Source organism: Ylistrum balloti, unplaced genomic scaffold (genome assembly GCF_031769215.1).
Source record: "Ylistrum balloti isolate Yb309-2 unplaced genomic scaffold, AGI_CSIRO_Ybal_v1 Utg370170, whole genome shotgun sequence".
In the NCBI taxonomy this organism is placed as follows: domain Eukaryota; kingdom Metazoa; phylum Mollusca; class Bivalvia; order Pectinida; family Pectinidae; genus Ylistrum; species Ylistrum balloti.
In genome coordinates this window covers 497,047-518,270 of record NW_026782161.1, presented here as the reverse complement: position 1 = coordinate 518,270, position 21,224 = coordinate 497,047, and the positions used below count along the sequence as shown (strand labels likewise).

The following is a 21,224-nucleotide window of genomic DNA, read 5'->3' as shown; positions in this document are numbered from 1 at the left end:
ATGGCTCCAGTAATTCAGAGTTGTTACGCAACGCAACTGACAATACAAGTGTTGACACTGATTCAAATAATATTAATTGTATTATTGACAGAATTTGTGTGGAATGTTGGAATTTAGAATACCAGGAATGTGTAGGAGATGCTTCAATGATGCAGTGCCATTTTTGTAGTACAGGTAATAAGTATTTCTAAAGTCACTTTGATTTAATGGTTGACAAATTAAATCAAAATTACTACTGTATGTTTGACAGTATACATTCTGATACATAATTATATAGTTGTACATTGTCGTATACATTGTAACACAATGTTAGATATAAGATGCCATTGTTTTTCATGTTATAAGCTGTATCATTTTGCAAGTGCCATGATGTGAAACAGATCAATTTATCATTTTACAGACGTAATTATTTGCTGTACTAAAACTGCAAAGTGATATTCCATGGTTTGATTACTGTCATTTAGATTTAATGCCGGTGTCATTTACTTTTCTAAAACCCACCAAGATTGTTTTGATTTTTTTTTTTTTTAAGTAAAGAACAATTCTAAACATGTCCTCACACAGGAGGGCGTTCATTTTGATACACATCATCCGCACTGTCACTGATAAATCATCTGTACACATATCATTACACGTACCTACACAAATACATTCACAAAAAATAGCATAACATTTCATATTTCACAAGCATTTTGACATTTACAATTACCACACACTCTCCTCACATTGTACATTTTGTATTGTTTTTAATTGTCTTTTTTAATTGTACATCATTCTTTCAAAAACTAAAATTGTAAAAATATTATTCATAATTTTTTAATTGAATTTTACCAGACAATGCGAAAGAATATTTGAAGAACATACTTAAGAAGAATGTTTTGCAATTTACTTTACCCAAGATGTGTCATTCTTATTCCTGAATACAATGTCCAGCTCTCGCTATTTATTTTTTTGGGAATATAGAATGTGTAACCTCGTACAGTGCTTGTTATCTAAAATGAGTAAGTTTGTATTCTGACATGATCAGACTTTAATCAGTATCTGTTTTTCTGACCCCTTTTCAAGGGGTACAAAGGGGTTGAGCCATAAATTCTAATTTCAAAAGCCGTAATTTATTATAAGGAAGAGTCATTTTGTTATTTTCAATATCAGAAGCACTAAACAGCGTATACAAGTGGTGTAAGATTGTTTGAATGGAAGAATCAACATATGAATAATGTAATTAAAATATTTATGTTAAATACATGCCTATGAAAATAAAAAAAGATGAAACAGATATCCAGTTTTCTGTTTTGAATATTTTTTCTTTCATGCTACACGCCCAATATCCGTACCCAAGGTTTTTGTTATTGAAAAAAACTGTTTAATTTTCAAAAGTTGAAAACGGACGGAAGTATGTTGGATCACTGCATAAGTTTACTAGCCCTTTAGGCTGGACTGCTGAAACCAATTCACTTTTTAGATAATTATAGTTACTGTAAAACAAAGAAATTAATCCAGATTTTTTGTAAAAATTGCAGTTCATCAGGGATATGTTAAGTTAGTTGTGTTGAAACTAAGGCTTGTAAGATAATTACAGTACATTACTATGTATTGGAATTTTAATTGCACTTTGATAGAGATCCATCTCCTATATGTTAATGAATACATGTAACAGTTACAAGATACTTACACCTTAAATATAGTACAGAATATTACGTACAGGGTTAGTATTTTATATACCCACTCAAAACTTCTCCAGTCAATATAGTGATATCAAACATTTTTAAAGAGATCCTCAAAAATTATCCTCTGCTTACATTATGACTTCCATCAATTATAAAGATTTGTCTCCATATAATAATGAATAGAAGTAATCAAGGAAGGAAATTAAATTGTATCTGAACACAGAATTAACACAGTCATAAGGCCAGTCTCTTTTAAGATGTACAGTCTGTTTTCACTGTACTTACTGTTATACTATATTGATAAGAGTACTAGTCACTGAAATACTGAATGATGGTCATCAACACACAAGAATTTTACATCTCTGCTGTGTATTTTTACATTCAGTCATGGTGCCACCATTTCTTCCTTAGACGATCAGTAGTCAGTCATTTTTTATTTTTTTTCAACAGTAAATTAATGGTGTGAAATAATGTTGTCAAACAGTATACATTAGCTTATGAACTCTAACCTACAGGACGTATCTGATGAAATACAGTTGTGAATAATGATTTTCATAATAGAAAACAAGAGTGTGGTCAATTTTATATAATTCTTTTTATAAATCAACAAGTTGCTTAGAAACATTTTTGACACTTTATGTATAAAATATCATACATACTAAGCACCTTTACAAATGACTAAGAATATCACGCCCACTACATTTCCTTACATTTAAACTAAGTATATGTCCTTGATACTTTCTTTACTTACTATCAAAATATCACTTCCTTATTAGTAAATCACAGGTTACCAGAAAACCACCTTTAAACATCCATCTAACCACTGTAAACACAGACAAGCACCTGTGATTTCATGTATTCAAGACTAACTAGCTCACAATCTCACATTCCATGTCCTTTTAAAGCATGCCTTAACACCCTGTTAAGCTTTACATATCACAAAAACTTCACTGAACACAGGCCATGATGGCTGACACGTCAAAACTGAAGTTGAGCCATGTCTCTGACCCAAGGCCGTCAGGGTCTGTGATTTTAACATATTTATGCTTTTTTTGGACAAACTGTCCTTTGCTATGTGGAGAGTTTATGTGATGTGTGTTATTGGAGTTATTCCTGTCATGCTGGGATTTCACGGGGAGACTAGGTGGAGGTTGTGTTCTGTCAAATACCACAGTGGGAAGCCTGTTTCTGCTATCATATGACTGTCCTTGTTTTTGACCTGTTAAACATAAATAAATGGCATTCAGAAAACAACACAGACATACAAACATGAGGAACAATTAGTTCAACTCATGAAAATTTATAATACATTATGGTTATATAAAATAACAGAAATCTACAAAAATATTTTTTTCAAAAAATCAACCAGTGTCATATAACAAAGACATTCCGTTGAATTCTATTGACTTTTTTCACCATTTTGTTTTCAATGTAACAAATATTTTGCAATGTATTACATTTATCTAATTCTAAAATACAGCAATACAAACCAATCTAATTCTAAAATACAGCAATACAAACCAATCTAATTCTAAAATACAGCAATACACACCAATCTAATTCTAAAATACAGCAATACACACCAATCTAATTCTAAAATACAGCAATACACACCAATCTAATTCTAAAATACAGCAATACACACCAATCTAATTCTAAAATACAGCAATACAAACCAATCTAATTCTAAAATACAGCAATACACACCAATCTAATTCTAAAATACAGCAATACACACCAATCTAATTCTAAAATACAGCAATACAAACCAATCTAATTCTAAAATACAGCAATACAAACCAATCTAATTCTAAAATACAGCAATACAAACCAATCTAATTCTAAAATACAGCAATACAAACCAATCTAATTCTAAAATACAGCAATACACACCAATCTAATTCTAAAATACAGCAATACACACCAATCTAATTCTAAAATACAGCAATACAAACCAATCTAATTCTAAAATACAGCAATACAAACCAATCTAATTATAAAATACAGCAATACAAACCAATCTAATTCTAAAATACAGCAATACAAACCAATCTAATTCTAAAATACAGCAATACACACCAATCTAATTCTAAAATACAGCAATACACACCAATCTAATTCTAAAATACAGCAATACAAACCAATCTAATTCTAAAATACAGCAATACAAACCAATCTAATTCTAAAATACAGCAATACAAACCAAACAAGAGTATCTTTGAAACTGATAAATGCCACCCGAAAACAACTTTTATCAGAACAAAATTTTATCAATGGGCAATAATTCTGTACTTAAGGGGTTAATAGCTATAAATTTAGTACACTACATGTTGTTATTGTATGACCTATATATACACCAAGTTTCATCATCCTTGATTAAATAAAAGCAAAGTTAAGCTATGGACATTTTATCAAAGGGCAATAAGTAATAATTAAGACTTGCAATTACCTGGACTGTTTTCAAATTGTGGATTTAAACTTCTTCTGGAAGATCCGCTAATAGTACCGTCACGATTCTGAAATTTATGTGTAACAGATTTAAGAAAGATTACTATTTATTTTATCTGGCATCACAAATTCAAATGCCGAACAATTAACAGTTTTCACTCACTTATCAAATTCAAATCTGTACACATGTTAAATACTGTGGACTAATCACCTGCACAGGTACAAGTGGTGTAACAACATATAGGATTGATCTCCTACATTGTACTTAGGTATATATTACACCAATCAGTAAAACACAGTAATTGTTTCAAGCATAACATCTAGAATCATCAGGGAGACAAATCGCGCCGGAGAGTATCATTCTAAAGTAAGTCGCCTGTCAGTGTCCTGAAGAGTGATATTAAGAAATCATCCAAACATCCATACAGCTAATGGCATTTCATAAGACTCGTTAAATACAACAAAACTTTACCTAGTAGATACTGAAATTTCAGAGAATAAAACAAAAAAACCATACATGTACTTCAGGCGCCCTGTTTCCAAAACAATTTGTCATTATTTGAATTCAGAAACTATTCAGAGATTATTTAAAAATAGCCATCTGCTCTCTTCAATTTTTTCTTGTGCATCTGAAAATGAAGGTGTAATCTATGGACACACACACAGATTGAAAAAGTATAGATGGCAGTATACAACCTTGTTATCCATAATACAGGGATTATAGAATAGTATTAGATATAATCTGAGTATAGATCTATATTTTCTTATGAATGTATAGTACTGAAATTGGTTAGAAATAAATAAACATTAAATTTTTCACCACTAACTTGATATAAATATAAACCAGTAACAATTCTAGAGTTTTTTCTTAAATAAACAACACAAATCATCACTTACAAACTCATTTATGATACTACTCTTCCAATGAAATAACTCTAGTAAATTATTTACGACCTCCAAGGTCTTTAAGATCCTGTTACTTGTAAATGTTTAAACAGAAATCCAATCAAATAAGATATTAAGCTAATAACCAGTAAACATGTGGTACTTACCATAATATGATATCCCTTTTTTCCTTGTGATGGTTCACTGTTCTCCTGGTGTCTTCCCTTATGGTACGGCTCTTTGCGTGGAGATTCTGATCGTGACCTTAGATCTTTATTAGCCGAATCTGCTCTGGATTGAGGATCATTTTCCTTCAGCTGTAAGTAATCCTGATACTCCTGCTGATTTTGCTGTGCAAAGAACTGTTGTAGTTTTTGTTTCTGTTTTTCACGGTGGTGTCGTACATCACCACCTCCACTACCTCCCTTTTGTTGCTTGTGTTGGGAGGCATTATTGTACTCGTTAAGTTCAGTATCTAACAGGTTCTGTCTCCCTGCAAGCCACTTTCTCAATGGTCTGAACAACAAAAATCATTGTGTAGTAATATCCTGAACACATTTATAACACTTAACATCTGCAATTTGTGTATTGGTTAAACAAGATTTCAATGATATAATCTTTTCCTACCTTCAGGGTGTGACAAAGAATTTTCAACCCGCGGAGTGGGATTCTTGAATGTCCAACCTTGAGGCTCTACTCAAGGGACAAGCAAACATTACATATCAAGGTTAAAGGTTTCTCTGTTATAGACCACTAGTGCCCGGCACATTTCAGTTATAGAAGATGTTAAAACAGAAATGTTTACATCAGACATATGTTATACATAGTATGTATAAAGTACAAGTTTATCATTCTGTGGTTGTTGGTACATTTCTGAATATAAGTGTAACCAGGGAATACATGATGATAGTGTTGTCAGTGATGCTGTGTCAGATATTTCATATCCGTTTCATTACATACATTGATGTATAGTGTAAATATAACAAATATATTCATATATACACACATAAGTAAAGGCACCTGATGTTTCCAATGTTCTATGAGTATGTGATTATTCTCACTTTTCATTCTCATCCTTTTCATACTGTGATGTCACTAATTTCTGGTTAAAGGATAAGCATGCATATTCTGTACAGCTAAAATTGGAGACCTATCAGTGAAAACTGAGATAGATACTGTACATATTGTACAGTAAAGCTTTGGATTATGTATGGGGGTTACACAATGTGTGCTAATGATTTTTTTATTATTTTCATTACAATTTTACAATGTTTCCTTAAATTACTGAATTTTCATATCAAAAGAAAAGGTGCAATCGTAAACCATATCTGAAGTAATTTGGCCTGATTTCATAAGACCAGGAAATTGCTTTCCAGACTTTCTAATTTTTGTTTTGACTCTACAATACTGTTGTCACTTTATTGCTATATCAAACTTTTTGGCTGATAGGTCCAATCTTTATCTGGTGAGTGAAACTGTGGCCAGGTTAGTTAATGTTGTGTAACAATCTGAACTATTCAAGTTCTTAGCAATAGTGTACCACAACTAATTAAAGTGTAAAATGTAATTATGATTTGAAACTGATAAAATTGTCCAATCCTCAGCCTACTTACTTGATAAATGGAATGACCATGAAGAAGTTGTTTGGGTTATAGCCTAGCTGCTTTGGGGTTTGGTCATGTTTGTGTGCTGGAAGAGCTTCAATTGGAAACCACTGCAAACTCTGTAAATCAATTCAACAGCTAGATAAGAAATAAAGCAGTCGTGATGGCTAAGCACCGAGTTCAAATGTTTTCCTCATAAAATGATTCATAACAGGAATACCTTCTATATTGTGAATTACATGTGATAAAAGACTTTATATACAGGTTTTCCCATCCCCACTCTTCCCCCGTCAAAGCTGCATACACATTTTTCCCCACCCCCACTCTTCCCCCGTCAAAGCTGCATACACAGGTTTTCCATCCCCAATTTCTCCCCCGTCAAAGCTGCATACGCAGGTTCTCCCACCTCTACTTCTTCCACCGTCAAAGCTGCATACACAGGTTCTCCCATCCCCACTCTTCCCCCGTCAAAGCTGCATACACAGGTTCTCCATCCCCAATGTCTCCCCCGTCAAAGCTGCATACACAGGTTCTCCCATCCCCACTCTTCCCCCATCAAAGCTGCAAACACAGGTTCTCCCACCCCTACTCTTCCCTCGTCGAGGCTGCATACACAGGTTCTCCCATCCCCACTCTTCCCCCGTCGAGGCTGCATACATAGGTTCTCCCATCCCCACTCTTCCCCTGTCAAAGCTGCAAACACAGGTTCTCCCACCCCTACTCTTCCCCCATCGAGGCTGCATACATAGGTTCTCCACCCCCCATTCCTCCCCCGTCCAATTCTGTTAGGTATCACTTTCTTCTTTTTTTATAGTTCTCAAGACAATATTGCTAAATAAATTTGTAGTACAGTACCTTGATTTCTTTTCGTGTCTTTGGCTGCATACATAGAACTTCCCCTGTGTTAGGTATCACTTTCTTCTTTTCTCATATTTCTCAAGACAATATTGCTAAATAAATTTGTAGTACAGTACCTTGATTTCTTTTCGGGACGTGTTGATATATATATAACGTGTCAGTTGGTCATTGAAATGGTTCTCTAAGAAGGCATTCTTGTCGATAAGTTTTACTATATCAAATCCAGTTTCCTCCTCAACCTGTGATGAACAAGGCCAACCCCATTTAACAAGAGTATCATATATAAAGACGCATTTTTCAGTACACTAAATACATTATCAAAACCTGAAATATTCTACTTTCGGTGTAAGACTGTCTTGAATGATGTTTGCAAATTGATTGATACATTTGTTTTACAAAATATCTTTACTAATTAAAAGCTGAACAGATTGAAATCACACCAGTACATGTATAACATCACATCCTTACATAAAAGTACATGTAAGATACAGTATCATTTTCATGCTTGAACTTTTTAATTTAAGTAAGAACATAGTGAACAGGGGCTTGAATATACCCCACACCTTTGTCTTTTTATCAATCAGTAAATCTCTTGTGGGCTAATCCACATAAAGGAGTTCATGAGGTACATTTATCTTATACATAAGCTTGTCATTTCAAAAGTGTTCGAGCATAAACCTTGACTGATGGCCATCGTATAATCAGACATTTGTGATGCTTTAATGAGAATATGAACTAAATGTGTTCATGGGTTTATGAGATCATACATGTACACACAAAGTGACTACTATAAACCCCCTCTCCTCCCTTTCATAGGAGATGGGTGAGATGGGATGGGGCCAAGGGGAGGATAATTAGATACTTGTTGTATGACAGTCAATGGTCCCTTAAGTGTAAACATGTTTGAAAGTTTTCACGTCAAATTGAAAATCATGTGGAAGCTACGGTAAATTGTGTACCCAAATGTATTACATATAACAAGAGATCCCAGATCTTCGTGCCACTATCGTGTCATCTTCCCTTCTTTTCTATTCTTTCCACTTCTTTAGCTCTTAATTCTATAAGATTTAATTTCTAAAAAGGGCACAACCAGGCACCAAGATGAACCTACCGGTATATATGATATTTAAGAAAGATCCATCCAATTCTTTTCAAGAAGTAGAGATAATGAAAATTGCTAAAAAATTGTTGAAAAATTGTTTACAGACAGACGGACCATAGACCAGTGTTACATGTATATAAAGCAATTTGTAACGTATTTCAGAAGCATTATTTTTTCATTTCTCTAGTCTACCATATCAGGTTTTTCTGTAGAACCAATTTGTGCTTATAACTTTTTTTGTACTTCTCTATCATGACAATACCTGCCCAGCAACAGATGTCACTGTCACTTTAATAACTTGTCATAATTACCAAACTGAATGGATTCCCAGTTTCTATTCCTCTTTTGAAATAACCTGTGTTTTATATCTACATATAATTACCAAACTGAATGGATTCCCAGTATCTATTCCTCTTTTGAAATAACCTCTGTTTTATATCTACATATTGGATGTAACATCTATATGATAATGGTTTCTTTTACATATTTTGAGTCCTTATTAGGTAATGTATGCTCAATCCAGTGATTTTCCACTGTAATTTTTAAAGCAGCTACCGATATTTGAAATTTGATAAACAAGCTAATCGCTTCATAATTTGATAAAATGTTCAGTCTACCCTGTGACTTTGAATTCCGTGATGACATATAGACTTATATACATTATGTATATGTACAAATGCACACTTTATACTATAAATTTACCTCTCTCACAGCACAATCATGAGGGGCCTCCTCTTCATTCACTTTGCCTTTAGGGAAGCCCCAGCTACTCTTGGTCCAAAACCCTTGTACTAAAAGAACCTACAATGGAAGAAAAAGACCATGCTGTCTTCTCATATTTTTCTTCTATACTGTATGTTTACAATAATGATCATACCTCTTCTTATTGACAAAGGGCCCATGGGCCATAACTGTTACCTGACTACATAGACCTCTATAGGATATCACATGTAGCAGAAGGAACAGTTTTTCACAAACTTCAATGAGGCTATAAAAGTAACTTTGTCTGTTTCCTTTCCTTAACATTCAATAACCCTTAATAAAACTGACCATCATCATTCATCCACTGTCACTGCTGATCTTAATTTATGGCCACAATTTCACCAATAAAATGTCTTCTTTACAAAAACACAAGCAATCTTTCAAAACAGTGTACAATGTTCTACATACTGAGTGTTATATTTGGGAAAACAATTAAATCATGAAGTACTATGTTCATGAAACACTCACATATTTCAATTCAGGGTCCAACATGATGGCACCATATGTTGGAACACTCATCTTATAGGTACGCCAATTCTCCAGAATCTTGTCCACTTCACCTGCATGACCACTCAAAAATGGGCAATGTTTGAACAGTAAACAGGCTAAGGAAACAATAATTAGATTTCTTCAACTATGGCCTGCATAATTAGGTTTAATGGGAAAAAATGTCGAGTGTTGAGCAATTTATGGATTGTGACAGAATGTGATGATGATCTTCAATGGTTTTCAAAAAGATTCATCAGTAAGTCACAGTAGAGGCTTTAGTACAGATATCTGATTTTTTTTTTTAATTTTCATGATGTTATCAGAAAAAATATATGTTTATGTTTGTATGTAAAGTTCTGTTTGCATATTTCTGTATATGATAAGTTCTGCCAACAGTGTAAGCCATGGTTCAAAATTTGATAAAGTATTATTATACATGAACATATATCTACCAGTTTTCATTCTTATTTCAAAAATTGTTTTCCTAAATAATATCCATTACTGGGATTATATTACCTTCTTTTCTCATTAAGAGAATAAAAAATAAATAAGTAATGATAATTTCGTGATCCGAAAGGACATACAGACAGTGCTTACTTGCATGTGCAGGTGTGATATCATAGGATTAACACTAATATCTGGTCTCACATATCTAAAATTGGTGTGATGCATACTGCTATTCTATACAAAATCACTTTCTTTTCATATTTAAAAGATATCTTGTGCAGAGAAGTCTTTTATTCCACATGATCGGAGTTCTGGATTCTCAGCACAATAGAAATCCAGGTAAAACCAATGTGCCAGCTCTATCTGGAAAAATATTCTGATGAGGTCCTGTCTTTCTTCATCAGGGATGTTGATAATGAATCGACTGTTAAAAAAAAGGTCACAATTTCATTAAATTAACAGCTATTCACTTTTCCCAAACACAACTTACAATTTTCAAAAAGTATATGTTACCACATTTCATCCTTAATCAAAATGTTCAAAACTAACCTGTGGTTACAGTTCTCAGTACATAATGAACATATTGTATGGATGTGGTACCACATTTCATTATTACCCTGACTTGTGTATAAGAACATTAAGATATTGTTTATACTTCCATTGTTTGTGTGTAACAAATACTTTACAGCACTGATCAAATACACTTGCAACACCTGTCAACACATCCATGGTAGTATAACTAAGGGGTAAGAGGCAATCGCAACAAGGTCAGGACCTGAAGAAGCCCATATGTTACGAGTGAAATCGGTAGACGAAGAATAATAAATAACAATTTTAGTATCCTGAGCTTGTTGTGATTGCCTCTTACCCCTTAGTTCCTTACTACTCTTCAATTGTCATGCATACCTGGAGGTATCCAAGCAAGGGACCTTGGAACCTACTCTAACTTTACTAGAAGCACGGCATTTGCTCTACACCCTTTAGTATAATGTACAAACAGAGTATTCTGAACAGTGCTGTGTACTAGGCTGGACAGATGATCAGGATAAGTTGGGGCACAGGAATTGGACATTCCATATATGAAATATAGCTATTATATTCCTAAAATAGCAGGAATCTGTAATAGCTACTGAATGTTTCACATATAGAATGTCCAATTCCTATGGTCGTGGATAAGTCCAGAATCCAATCAACTACATGTATTAGAAAATATGGCCAGTTAATTTGGCCTATTAATGAATGACAACAGGTATCAGACATTCTATACATAAAATCAGAGACATATATAAACATGTGTATTTTATGCTACCAAACATTATGTACCAGAGGTCATTATTGATTTCAACGCCTCTGCTAGGAATCGACCCCGGGACCCCTGGCTTACTAGTCTGATACTCAACAAATCGAGCTAAAGAGAAATTCTCTCTAGCCAAGTGATCTATTGTGGCCAGTATTTTACCAGGGTTACATACTCCCTTTCAAGGAAATAACTCGTCCTCAAGTGACCAGGGATCACAGCGGTGCTTGTGAAAGTAACGCTGGTGGGTCATGGCTAAGTACTATTCCTGGGTCCCTGCATGGGCCCCGGTGTAGAAGAGGTCATTATTAATTTCAATGCCTTCGCTTGGAATCAAACCTTGGGCCCCTGGCTTACTAGTCTGAGGTTCAACGAATCTAGCTAAAGAGAAGTTCTCTCTAGCAGAGCGATATATTGCGGCTAGTATTTTACCAGGGTTACAATTATAAGTAACTTTTGGAATCAAATGTCTGAGTGATGGACTCGTACCCTTTCTGTGTGTGTCGCATGAATTTTGAGAAATGAACCGAATTCCAGTCATTGACATATGAGCGTTCGATAGTACTCGTGTAGGTACATGTAGCTATTCCCAACGCCTATGATAAATTATCTCCCTTTCATTCAACCTACCCGTTATGTTTTCTTGAAGTTTGATTCATTCTAGTAAATGTTTGTATCAAATGAGTATATGATTTCAAGAGTTCATAAACCTGATCTCAAGTCTCTTTGGCGTTTACATCTCATAAACCAGAACTTAACGTCATTCAATCATTAAATAAATCAGTCAGAAGCATCATCATGAGGCATCTCTAAATAAAATATATACTCGTGTGAAAAAGAAGCTCGTTCGTTGAAACGGGACTCACTGAAACTTCGGAAATGATACTCACTGGCAAAAAAATCCTACAATAACACGGATTATAGAACGCCTGATTCCCTTAAGTATGACCACGGACTTAAATATAGATATACATGTCCGTGGTATGACTATAAGCTCTGAAACTCGCAGTCTGATTACTTTTATTTTGAGGTTCGTGAATTTCATACTGTTATTTCAATGCAAAACTGCTCAGAACGTCGTTTTGTACAAACCTGCATAAATCATCTAGAACGTAAAGAGGAATTTGAAATCCCGATGTTGTTGTTGTCGACTTCGCTGCATCCATTTTGGTACTATATAAATTTCGAGTAAAATCCCGGAATCTCTAAGATCAGACTTATATCCTCAGTCAAATAATACTATGTATTGTTATGTAAATATTTAATAATGAAATACTAGTATTGCTAAAATTTGGACTTAGACATTTTGGTTTTAATATGTTGAAAAAAGTAAGATTACCAATCCGGAATTTTGGTTCTACAAGTATTCGTTACAGTAGTTTGTCTTCCGTCCGTTCGGCATGATGTTGAGACCGAATCTGTTCACGTCCTGTAGCCGAATTTCTCGTTTCGTTGTAAACTTTTCCACCAGACGTAGAAAGGAATGGTTTGACGACGAAGACATATTTCTTGACGAGGAACCGGTATTGCCAAGTCGCGCTGACATAGCCAGGTAAACATAATAATGTTAAAATTCATTTTCAAGGGATGTAACTCTTATACTCGTCAAATTGACTCAGATTTAAATTGTGCCTAATCTTCTTAACACCCAGAAGGGATAGGATCAAATGCCCTTCATGGATGGAAGCATTTTAAGGTGTTATACCAAAATTATGAATTTCATGGCCCCAGGGTCTCAACATTTCCCCGCTCTGAAGGTGTAATGTTTACTTTATTTCATAGGAAAAATATTTTTGAGCATAATTTGTTTTAATTACCATTGGAAATATTTCAGACTTGGTTAAAATTATGAGCAAAGGATGAGGGCTTGATGGTATGCCCATATTGATCCTGGCTGACACCCAGGGGTTGATGGATGGGGCCAAAAAGTGGTCAAACTGAGTTGAATTTCAAAAATCTTCTAGACACCCAGAAATGGTAGTATCAAATGCTCTTCATAGATCTATGGAAGTGTCTTAAGGTGTTTTACCAAAATCACGAATTTCATCGGTTCAGGGTCACAAATTTCCCTGTTAGGTGGGATGAAAACTACAATATTTTATATAGGAAAAGCAGGTTTTCGAACATAATTTGTTTAATTTCGATCAGATTGACTTAAATTTGAAAAAAAATCATCTCAACACTCTTGTATGGTAGAATCAAATGCTTTTCTTGGATGAAAGCATCTAAAAGGTGCTTTAATTACCAAAATGTGTCTCACATTTCTTCCTGGGGAGGAGTTTAACGTTACTATAAAAGTCACATATTTTTCAAACCTGGTCTCAGGAGTTGTTGCTCTTTTTCTGGCCTTGATTCTAATCCACTTTTTAAGAGCGTCCTACATACTCTTTGGTATCCTTCTGGAACCTAGCAGATGATCTTTTCTACACTTAATTCATGTTGGTTCTTGTTTTTAGTTATAATTTTTATAGAAAAAAAATACACTTTTGAGCATATTGTTGTTTATTTCCCACTGGAAATAACTTTGTATTAACCTTGGCTTACTATCATCAATGCCACAATTTCTTTTTCATGACAATTGAAAGCTGCTTACCCCCTAACCTTTGTAATTAATATTGCTTATCTCAGGTGACCTTCAATGCTGCTAGGCTTCTTGTATTACAATTCAAATCTCAATCACCTGAGTCTCAATGTGATATCATCAAGTAGATTTTTCTTCACAACGATCAGGAAGAGTATACGCAGCCTACATGGTTTGTTATAAAATATCAAAGTGCCAGCCAGCTGCTACTTTCAAATCTCAATCACCTGAGTCTCAATGTAATATCATGAAGTAGATTTTCTTTGTATTGATCATAAAGGGCATACACAGTGTACATGGCTTATAATTTCTGTCAACATTTGATGTATATGTATGTAGGTATTTCAGGCTTATTTGTTGAAAGTATCTTGATTTTATTTGGTATGTTACAGTATGACGAAAAAAGAAAGAGCATTTTTGAAGCAGAAAATAATACAGAAAAAGAGTTTTCCAGCTGTAAGAGAAGCAGCAATGTTAACATGGGAGGCAATGGAGCAGATGAGATTTCTAAACAAAGAATTCCCTGAAGAATGGACCCTGGACAGGATTGTAGAAAGTTTTCCTGTCAGTCGACCTGCAGCTATCAAAATTCTACGATCAAAACGACCTAGACTGTCACAGGATGCAATAGATAGACATGATTTAAGAGTACAGAAGAACTTGGAAGCTTTAAAACATGGTGATGTGGAAGGGAATGAACGCTTGGAGAATACTCTTAAATCTTTGATGGGCAGTAACAAAATGTCCTTGTTAAGTAACTCTGGGGGATTAAAAGGCTTTCCCATGCCAACAAGTGAACCATCCTATTTAAATGACCCCAAAGAGCTTTCTTTTGAGGAGCAATTAAAACAGTTGAGGGTGAATCCTTTCACTAGCATACTAGCAAAGTATAATCGGCTGGAATCTGAATCTTTGAAACAGCAGGATGAAGAGGAAAACAAAGTAATGCTGGAACCCCCCAAGCTACGAAATCAAGAAAAAGAGAGACATGATTTTGATACATATTCAAAATTTAAAAATTTGAAAAAGTCATGTGGTTCATCAGGGAATGGAATTACACTAGGGTCAAGATCAGATTTCTTGCCGCGGACAAAGTTTGACGAGTCATCAAGATCGGTGGTTGGTAATGTACCGTCAGATGGTGATAACTCGCAGAGGTTAAAATCAGAAGATGGTCCAAAGCTTGAATATGGAGACTTACCAAGGAGAGAATATGGTGATTCATCAAGGACATTTCATGGCATTTCACAAAAGTCACAAATTGAAGATTTGCCAAAATCAAGGCAGTTGGATTTAAGACCTGGTGCAAATGCTTCAGTAAGATTGGGATATGATAATTCATCAATCTCTCAACCATCAGCACATACTGATTTTGAGTCAGGTCTCCCTTCACTTACAGATATTGGGTCTGACAACATAGAAAATCTTAACAGTGGAAATGAGGAAGTCAGTACAGCACACTCCAACAACAGTTCTACCAAAAGATATCTCAGTAGAAAAGAGAAAAAGCAACTTAAAGAATCAAAAGCCCAACAATTACCAAATTTTAAGTCATGGGACGAGATGGCCTTGTACGGTACAGGGAAAAAATAAAAGACGTCTACACTGGGCATGTATAAGCTGACTCATCACTTTTACAATTTGTCTATATTCACTGTGCATTTAGACATGAATTGAAAAGTTTGGGATACTGTGAAGTGTTCTGACTATTGAGATAACTGTCAGTGCCTGAATCCATTCTGGATCAGTTCTAGACACCTTTGTAACAGCTGACCCTGCTGACGTGTTTTGCGTAAATGCTTTGTAACGTTAACATGCAAGTTAACTTTATTTGAATGAAGGATATCACTTGTTCTTTGATCCAAATTTGATGAAAAAGATTCTGAAACATCCTACTAGGTTGATATTATATTTAGCTACAAGAAAGGTTATGATAGAAAGACTCAAATTTTGTCTGACAAATGATCCACAATTGAGATTTACAAAATTGTATGTATTTCATTTATATATATTTAACATCTCTGCAACAGCCAAGGTCATCTGATAGTGGTAAAGATGTAAGGTCAGATAATACTTTGGTTATTGTATGAAATGTTAAGGTTCTGAAAGTCAAATGAAATTTTATCTGTTTGGAAAAAGATTTACGATAATTTTCTCAAATGCTTAATTTAATGTACAACTAGTGTTAGCAATATTTTATCTAGTAAACCAATAAAAACTGAAGCTGACTGATGAAGAAACTTGTTTGGTTTATCAATATTGGGATACTTTCTAGAAATTTTGAACACTCAATCGAATAGGTTGTGTATGATTTTAAATCAAATGTTTTCTGAATTCAATTATGTTTGATATAATTGAAAAAGAATGACTGGATGGCATGGTGTGTCTCAGTTGGAAAATAGAGGGTATGATAGCAGGGTGTCTTAGCTGGATGATAGAGGATAAGGTAGCAGGTGTCTTGGCTGGATGATAGATGGTATGGTAGCAGGTGTCTTAGCTAGATGATAGAGAGTATGGTAGCAGGTGTCTTAGTTGGATGATAGAGGGTATGGTAGCAGGTGTCTTAGCTGGATGATAGAGGGTATGGTAACAGTGTTTTAGCTGGATGATAGAGGGTATGGTAACAGGTGTCTTAGCTGGATGATAGAGGGTATGGTAACAGGGTGTTTTAGCTGGATGACACAGGGTATGGTAACAGGTGTCTTAGCTGGATGATAGAGGGTATGGTAACATATGTCTTAGCTGGATGATAGAGGATATGGTAGTAGAGTGTCTTAGCTGGATGATAGAGGGTATGATAGTAGAGAGTCTTAGCTGGATGATAGAGGGTAAGGTAACGGGTGTCTTAGCTTAATGATAGAGGGTATGGTAACGGTGTCTTAGCTGGATGATAGAGGGTATAGTAACAGGTGTCTTAGCTAGATGATAGAGGATATGGTAGTAGAGTGTCTTAGCTGGATGATAGAGGGTATGGTAGCAGGGTGTCTTAGCTGGATGATAGAGGGTATGGTAGCAGGGTGTCTTAGCTGGATGATAGAGGATATGGTAGTAGAGTGTCTTAGCTGGATGATGGAGGGTATGTTAACAGGCGTGTAAGCTGGATGATAGAGGGTATGGTAACAGGTGTCTTAGTTGAATGATAGAGGGTATGGTAACAGGTGTCTTAGCTGGATGATAGAGGGTTTGGTAGCAGGTGTCGTAGTTGAATGATAGAGGGTATGGTAACAGGTGTCTTAGCTGGATGATAGAGGGTTTGGTAGCAGGTGTCTTAGCTGTATGATAGAGGGTATGGTAGCAGGGTGTCTTAGCTGGATGATAGAGGATATGGTAGTAGAGTGTCTTAGCTGGATGATAGAGGGTATGTTACAGGGTGTCTTAGCTGGATGATAGAGGATATGGTAACAGGTGTCTTAGCTGGATGATAGAGGGTATGGTAACAGGTGTCTTAGCTGGATGATAGAGGGTATTGTAGAAGAGTGTCTTTGTTGTTTGATAGAAGGTATGGTAGCAAGACTAGGCGATGAAAAAGATGTGAAAAAATAAGGGAAATTGTTCCTTTGGAAGTCGGCTCTGCTATAATAAACAGAGACAAAACACAGAACCTTACTCTGAATAACACTTTATTTATTAACATTGAAATATTCTAATCAAGGTATGGATTTAACACTGAATATAATTCTTATCAAATGTTAAAACTTTCGTGCTCAGACAAAGCTGATAACAGGATCACAAATGTTAACTTGGTTCCACCCGTGGGTCGTCCTTGGGACTTGTTAAGGAACGGCTGCCGAACTCCTCTGTTGGGGAACCAGTTTTTTCCTGTCGTTCGTGGTCAATCTCCTCTGACAACAGTGTCAATTTCTCCCTGAATAAATAATTTCAACTTAAGATAAGACATTTATTTTCCCTTGAAAATAGCAAACGTGAAAGAAATAGTGACGATCTAGACACTTGTAGTGGAAGGTTTAAATATCACATACAAGTCCTTTAATATCACGAAAAATATCCAATTAGACTGTTATTACCGGCGTAAAACATGTAATCGTAAATCGCGGTTCCAGCAAACCGTTCGAAAAACCAGGCAAAGTCTGCAATGGTAGATTTACGAATAGGAGTTCCAGACGAGATGGTCACCAACAGTGTTTATCACACCGCCGTATCCTCTTTGCTCAGTGGCATCCTCGATTCTCCTGGGGTTACGATCACTTTCACTGTCTGCGCCTCTGGCCAAACGAGGTAATTTTGTTGCTTCAGAATAAAAAGTCGACCATTATGCGACGTTAAGATTCGATAGATGTACATCAAATGATCAAACTAGTCTTTTCGTCTTGTCCACAAGGTGCCTCACCAATGGAACCTTGAATTATGCCATGAAATATCCCAGGGGTGCAGAGAGGAAAAGTTACTGTAACCCCTGGAGTACCGGGGATAGCTCAGCGGCGGATCCCAGATTTTAGGAAAGGGGAGGGGGAGACAAACACATTTTTACCAACTCTATAACACCGCCCCTCTCCCCCGTGCATCACTGCTACTGCACACACTTACATTAGTACATAGTTTATAACGAGATATTGAATAATACTACGTAGATACAATCTATTTTATCATTGTTCTCATTGAAGTTAAGGATTATTTTCAGTTCAGTGTATTATGGTTCTCTGTGAATGAAACTGTGAACTGAAGTTTGTGTGGTGTTCCTACCGTTTCCTTGGGACAGGGGACCTTATCAGGGTGGGATCAATTGGACAAGCGCTCTCGTCGAGGCCGGGACAAAAGTCTTCCAGGGAAGAATCGGATGACGAAGGTTTTGTCTCGCGCCACCAAGTACCATCGGTGCTGTCATCCTATTTGTAAAAAAAAGATGCTTTTTATTCTCGCCTTCCTTCTGCGCTGTACATCTGCACATCATCGATGTAGTCACAATATTGTACTTATAGCTAATTTTTAAGCATAATTCTTGGTACAATAGGTTGAAACAGACATTGCCTAAAAGCGGATGCAATTAGATAACGTCTGATTATATACACACACACGTATCCTTTTGAACTGTTTCACGGCTTCATACACGAATTATTGGAAATTTCATCATTTAAATACAGTTAAGTTCAAATTATCACGTTTCATTCTAAGCAGGGCATGCAGTATAATAAATGAACGGAGTTCCTCAACGTGTGGAGGTTTCTTGCCGTACGCTTGTTTATTTAATTGGAACACGGACTTAGATACGTCTTGATAGCCGTGATATGAATAAGTAGTATATTTTAAGCTCTCCGTGGAGTCGATAGAATATTTTGTAGGGAAAGATATGTTGTATGTAATCAATTAATCCATTCAGCGATAAACGTCCCGGCGAACCCTAGCGGGATTACTGACACTTTGTTGGATTCGTTGGGATTTTTAACCACTTTGAATTTGTACACACGATGTACAACAAGTAAAGCAACAGTAACAGAGGGGCAGAGAGGTCGCTTGTTTAAGCCCCAGAAGGCAGACTAATTAGTTACTCCTAAAACAGACTTGATGGCTTTGACCACACTAAATGTAATCTATGTGGCAACTAAGAAAAAAAAGACGAAATGGTTGTCTATAAAGGGTTAAGACTTTGTGGAGGAGGGAAAGGTGTAGAATATAATAGAAGAGGCTACGTATCTAGTTTTCAACCAAAGCTGTTCTCTCGACTCCGGAGTTTGCAAGAAAATCCTATACGTGGTTACTGACTTACCGTATCGAACCAGAAACTTGCGGAAATCTCTAAAGAATGGCCATTAACATCTTCGTGTGATTTTCCCGCTACAGGGTCCAGGAACTCGATTGCTTCTAATTCTGCTACTTCTGGTATCGGTCGGAAACGATCGTGATCCGGCTGGAAGTTGTTTTCTCCATTTACCTCTATGCAATAACTGTCATTTTTCTCTGCTTTCAACCAAGTCAACCTTCTCTTGCGAAGACGCCTCGAAGATTCGCCTCTGGCTATACAGCTGCGTATAGCGATCTGGTTTACAGCCAATTCCCTGTCCTCATCTCTCCCAAAACACTGGAAAGGTGAAAGACGAATAGCATGCTCCTTTCGGTTTCCCACATCTGTATTTTTTCCAAAGAAGTCAACTGGTGATGAAGACCCACCGAATTTTTTTTCACCTCTTCCAAAACACTGGAAAGGTGACAGACGAATATCATGCTCTTTTTGCTTTCCCATATCTATATTTCTTCCCGAGAAGTTAAGTGTTGATGACGACCCACCGGTATTTTTTGCTATTTCCATGGTGTCGGATAGGCTTTCGACATTTACTTCTAATTTGTGGTCCTCCAAGGCGTCTGATTTACTATCGACGGTCCGCTTCCTGTTTTTGCCCCGATTATTGCTTGTTTTATGCAGCCATTCTCTTGAATCTTTCTTGTACCTTCGACCGTTTGTTAAAATTGGAAACTTTGCATCCTCGGATTTATCGATAAAGATTGGTACTTTCCCGTCAATGAAACACCAATTAGGCTTGTTTCCATTCATGTCCGATGGAAATTGCAATGTCTCCGATCATCAATGCCAAACTTCCTGGCTTTTGTTGTTTGACTAGAGTACAACCCGGGTTCAGTCTATATAGAAATGGTTTTCTACAAATAACACCGATGGTTGTTACTGTAGCAAACAATCTAGAAACGAAGTCATACATATTATGACGTCATTCCATTTACTGCGCAACAATAACAATGTATCCAATGGATATGACGTCATAGATCTCTATTGTCCACGGAATCTCCATAGTATCTCTTGGTTTCAAGAATATGGAAGGATTAGGCGCGCTTCCCACACACAAGGTAAGTTTCTATTAATGTGGTATAAGACACTTTCCACCCCCCAGCTTCACTGACAAGGAGAGATCATCTTTATTTTATTCTGGTTCTAACTTGTCCCCATGGGCGTAGCCAGACTAGTATAGATTTATTAATTATTGTTTTTTTATTTTACATATCCCAATCGTGAGCGGCCGAGGGTCGCATAGAGAACCGCGCCTGGTAGGGGGATCCGGGGGAAGGCTTACTGTTGAAAAAATCACGTATTATTGGCGCAATTTTGCGTACTCTGACA

General features: G+C 35.9%; 3 protein-coding genes across 3 annotated transcripts; 1 reads left to right on the top strand and 2 right to left on the bottom strand.

The window, feature by feature from the left end:
• Positions 1 to 2,243: 2,243 nt before the first annotated feature.
• On the bottom strand, positions 2,244 to 12,725 carry LOC132551063 (m7GpppN-mRNA hydrolase-like). The gene is made up of 10 exons (XM_060215167.1): positions 12,652 to 12,725; positions 10,535 to 10,686; positions 9,795 to 9,922; positions 9,267 to 9,365; positions 7,579 to 7,701; positions 7,460 to 7,483; positions 6,614 to 6,723; positions 5,168 to 5,516; positions 4,117 to 4,183; positions 2,244 to 2,886 (listed from the first exon to the last, which is right to left on the bottom strand). The coding sequence occupies exons 1-10, from the start codon at positions 12,723 to 12,725 to the stop codon at positions 2,615 to 2,617; spliced, it is 1,398 nt and encodes a 465-aa protein (XP_060071150.1). The 3' UTR covers positions 2,244 to 2,614.
• Positions 12,726 to 12,959: 234 nt separating this feature from the next.
• On the top strand, positions 12,960 to 16,359 carry LOC132551055 (neugrin-like). Its single transcript, XM_060215155.1, has 2 exons — positions 12,960 to 13,111; positions 14,533 to 16,359. Exons 1-2 carry the CDS (start codon positions 12,960 to 12,962, stop codon positions 15,731 to 15,733), a joined length of 1,353 nt encoding a protein of 450 aa, XP_060071138.1. The 3' UTR covers positions 15,734 to 16,359.
• A 1,516-nt stretch (positions 16,360 to 17,875) lies between these two features.
• On the bottom strand, positions 17,876 to 20,645 carry LOC132551054 (uncharacterized). The gene is made up of 5 exons (XM_060215154.1): positions 20,279 to 20,645; positions 19,863 to 20,161; positions 18,842 to 18,984; positions 18,247 to 18,363; positions 17,876 to 18,005 (listed from the first exon to the last, which is right to left on the bottom strand). Exons 1-5 carry the CDS (start codon positions 20,643 to 20,645, stop codon positions 17,876 to 17,878), a joined length of 1,056 nt encoding a protein of 351 aa, XP_060071137.1.
• Between the last annotated feature and the right edge of the window lie 579 nt (positions 20,646 to 21,224).

Coding starts and splice junctions, on each gene's coding strand:
- LOC132551063 (XM_060215167.1), bottom strand. CDS start 12,725: ATGGATGCAGCGAAGTCGACAACAACAACATCGGGATTTCAAATTCCT. Junction 7,484..7,578: donor CGTCCCGAAAAGAAATCAAG/GTACTGTACTAC, acceptor CTATGTATGCAG/CCAAAGACACGAAAAGAAAT. Junction 5,517..6,613: donor ATGGTCATTCCATTTATCAA/GTAAGTAGGCTG, acceptor TTTGTTGTTCAG/ACCATTGAGAAAGTGGCTTG.
- LOC132551055 (XM_060215155.1), top strand. CDS start 12,960: ATGATGTTGAGACCGAATCTGTTCACGTCCTGTAGCCGAATTTCTCGT. Junction 13,112..14,532: donor AGTCGCGCTGACATAGCCAG/GTAAACATAATA, acceptor GGTATGTTACAG/TATGACGAAAAAAGAAAGAG.
- LOC132551054 (XM_060215154.1), bottom strand. CDS start 20,645: ATGAATGGAAACAAGCCTAATTGGTGTTTCATTGACGGGAAAGTACCA. Junction 18,364..18,841: donor TCCCCTGTCCCAAGGAAACG/GTAGGAACACCA, acceptor TCGTTTGGCCAG/AGGCGCAGACAGTGAAAGTG. Junction 18,006..18,246: donor CTCGTCTGGAACTCCTATTC/GTAAATCTACCA, acceptor TTATTTATTCAG/GGAGAAATTGACACTGTTGT.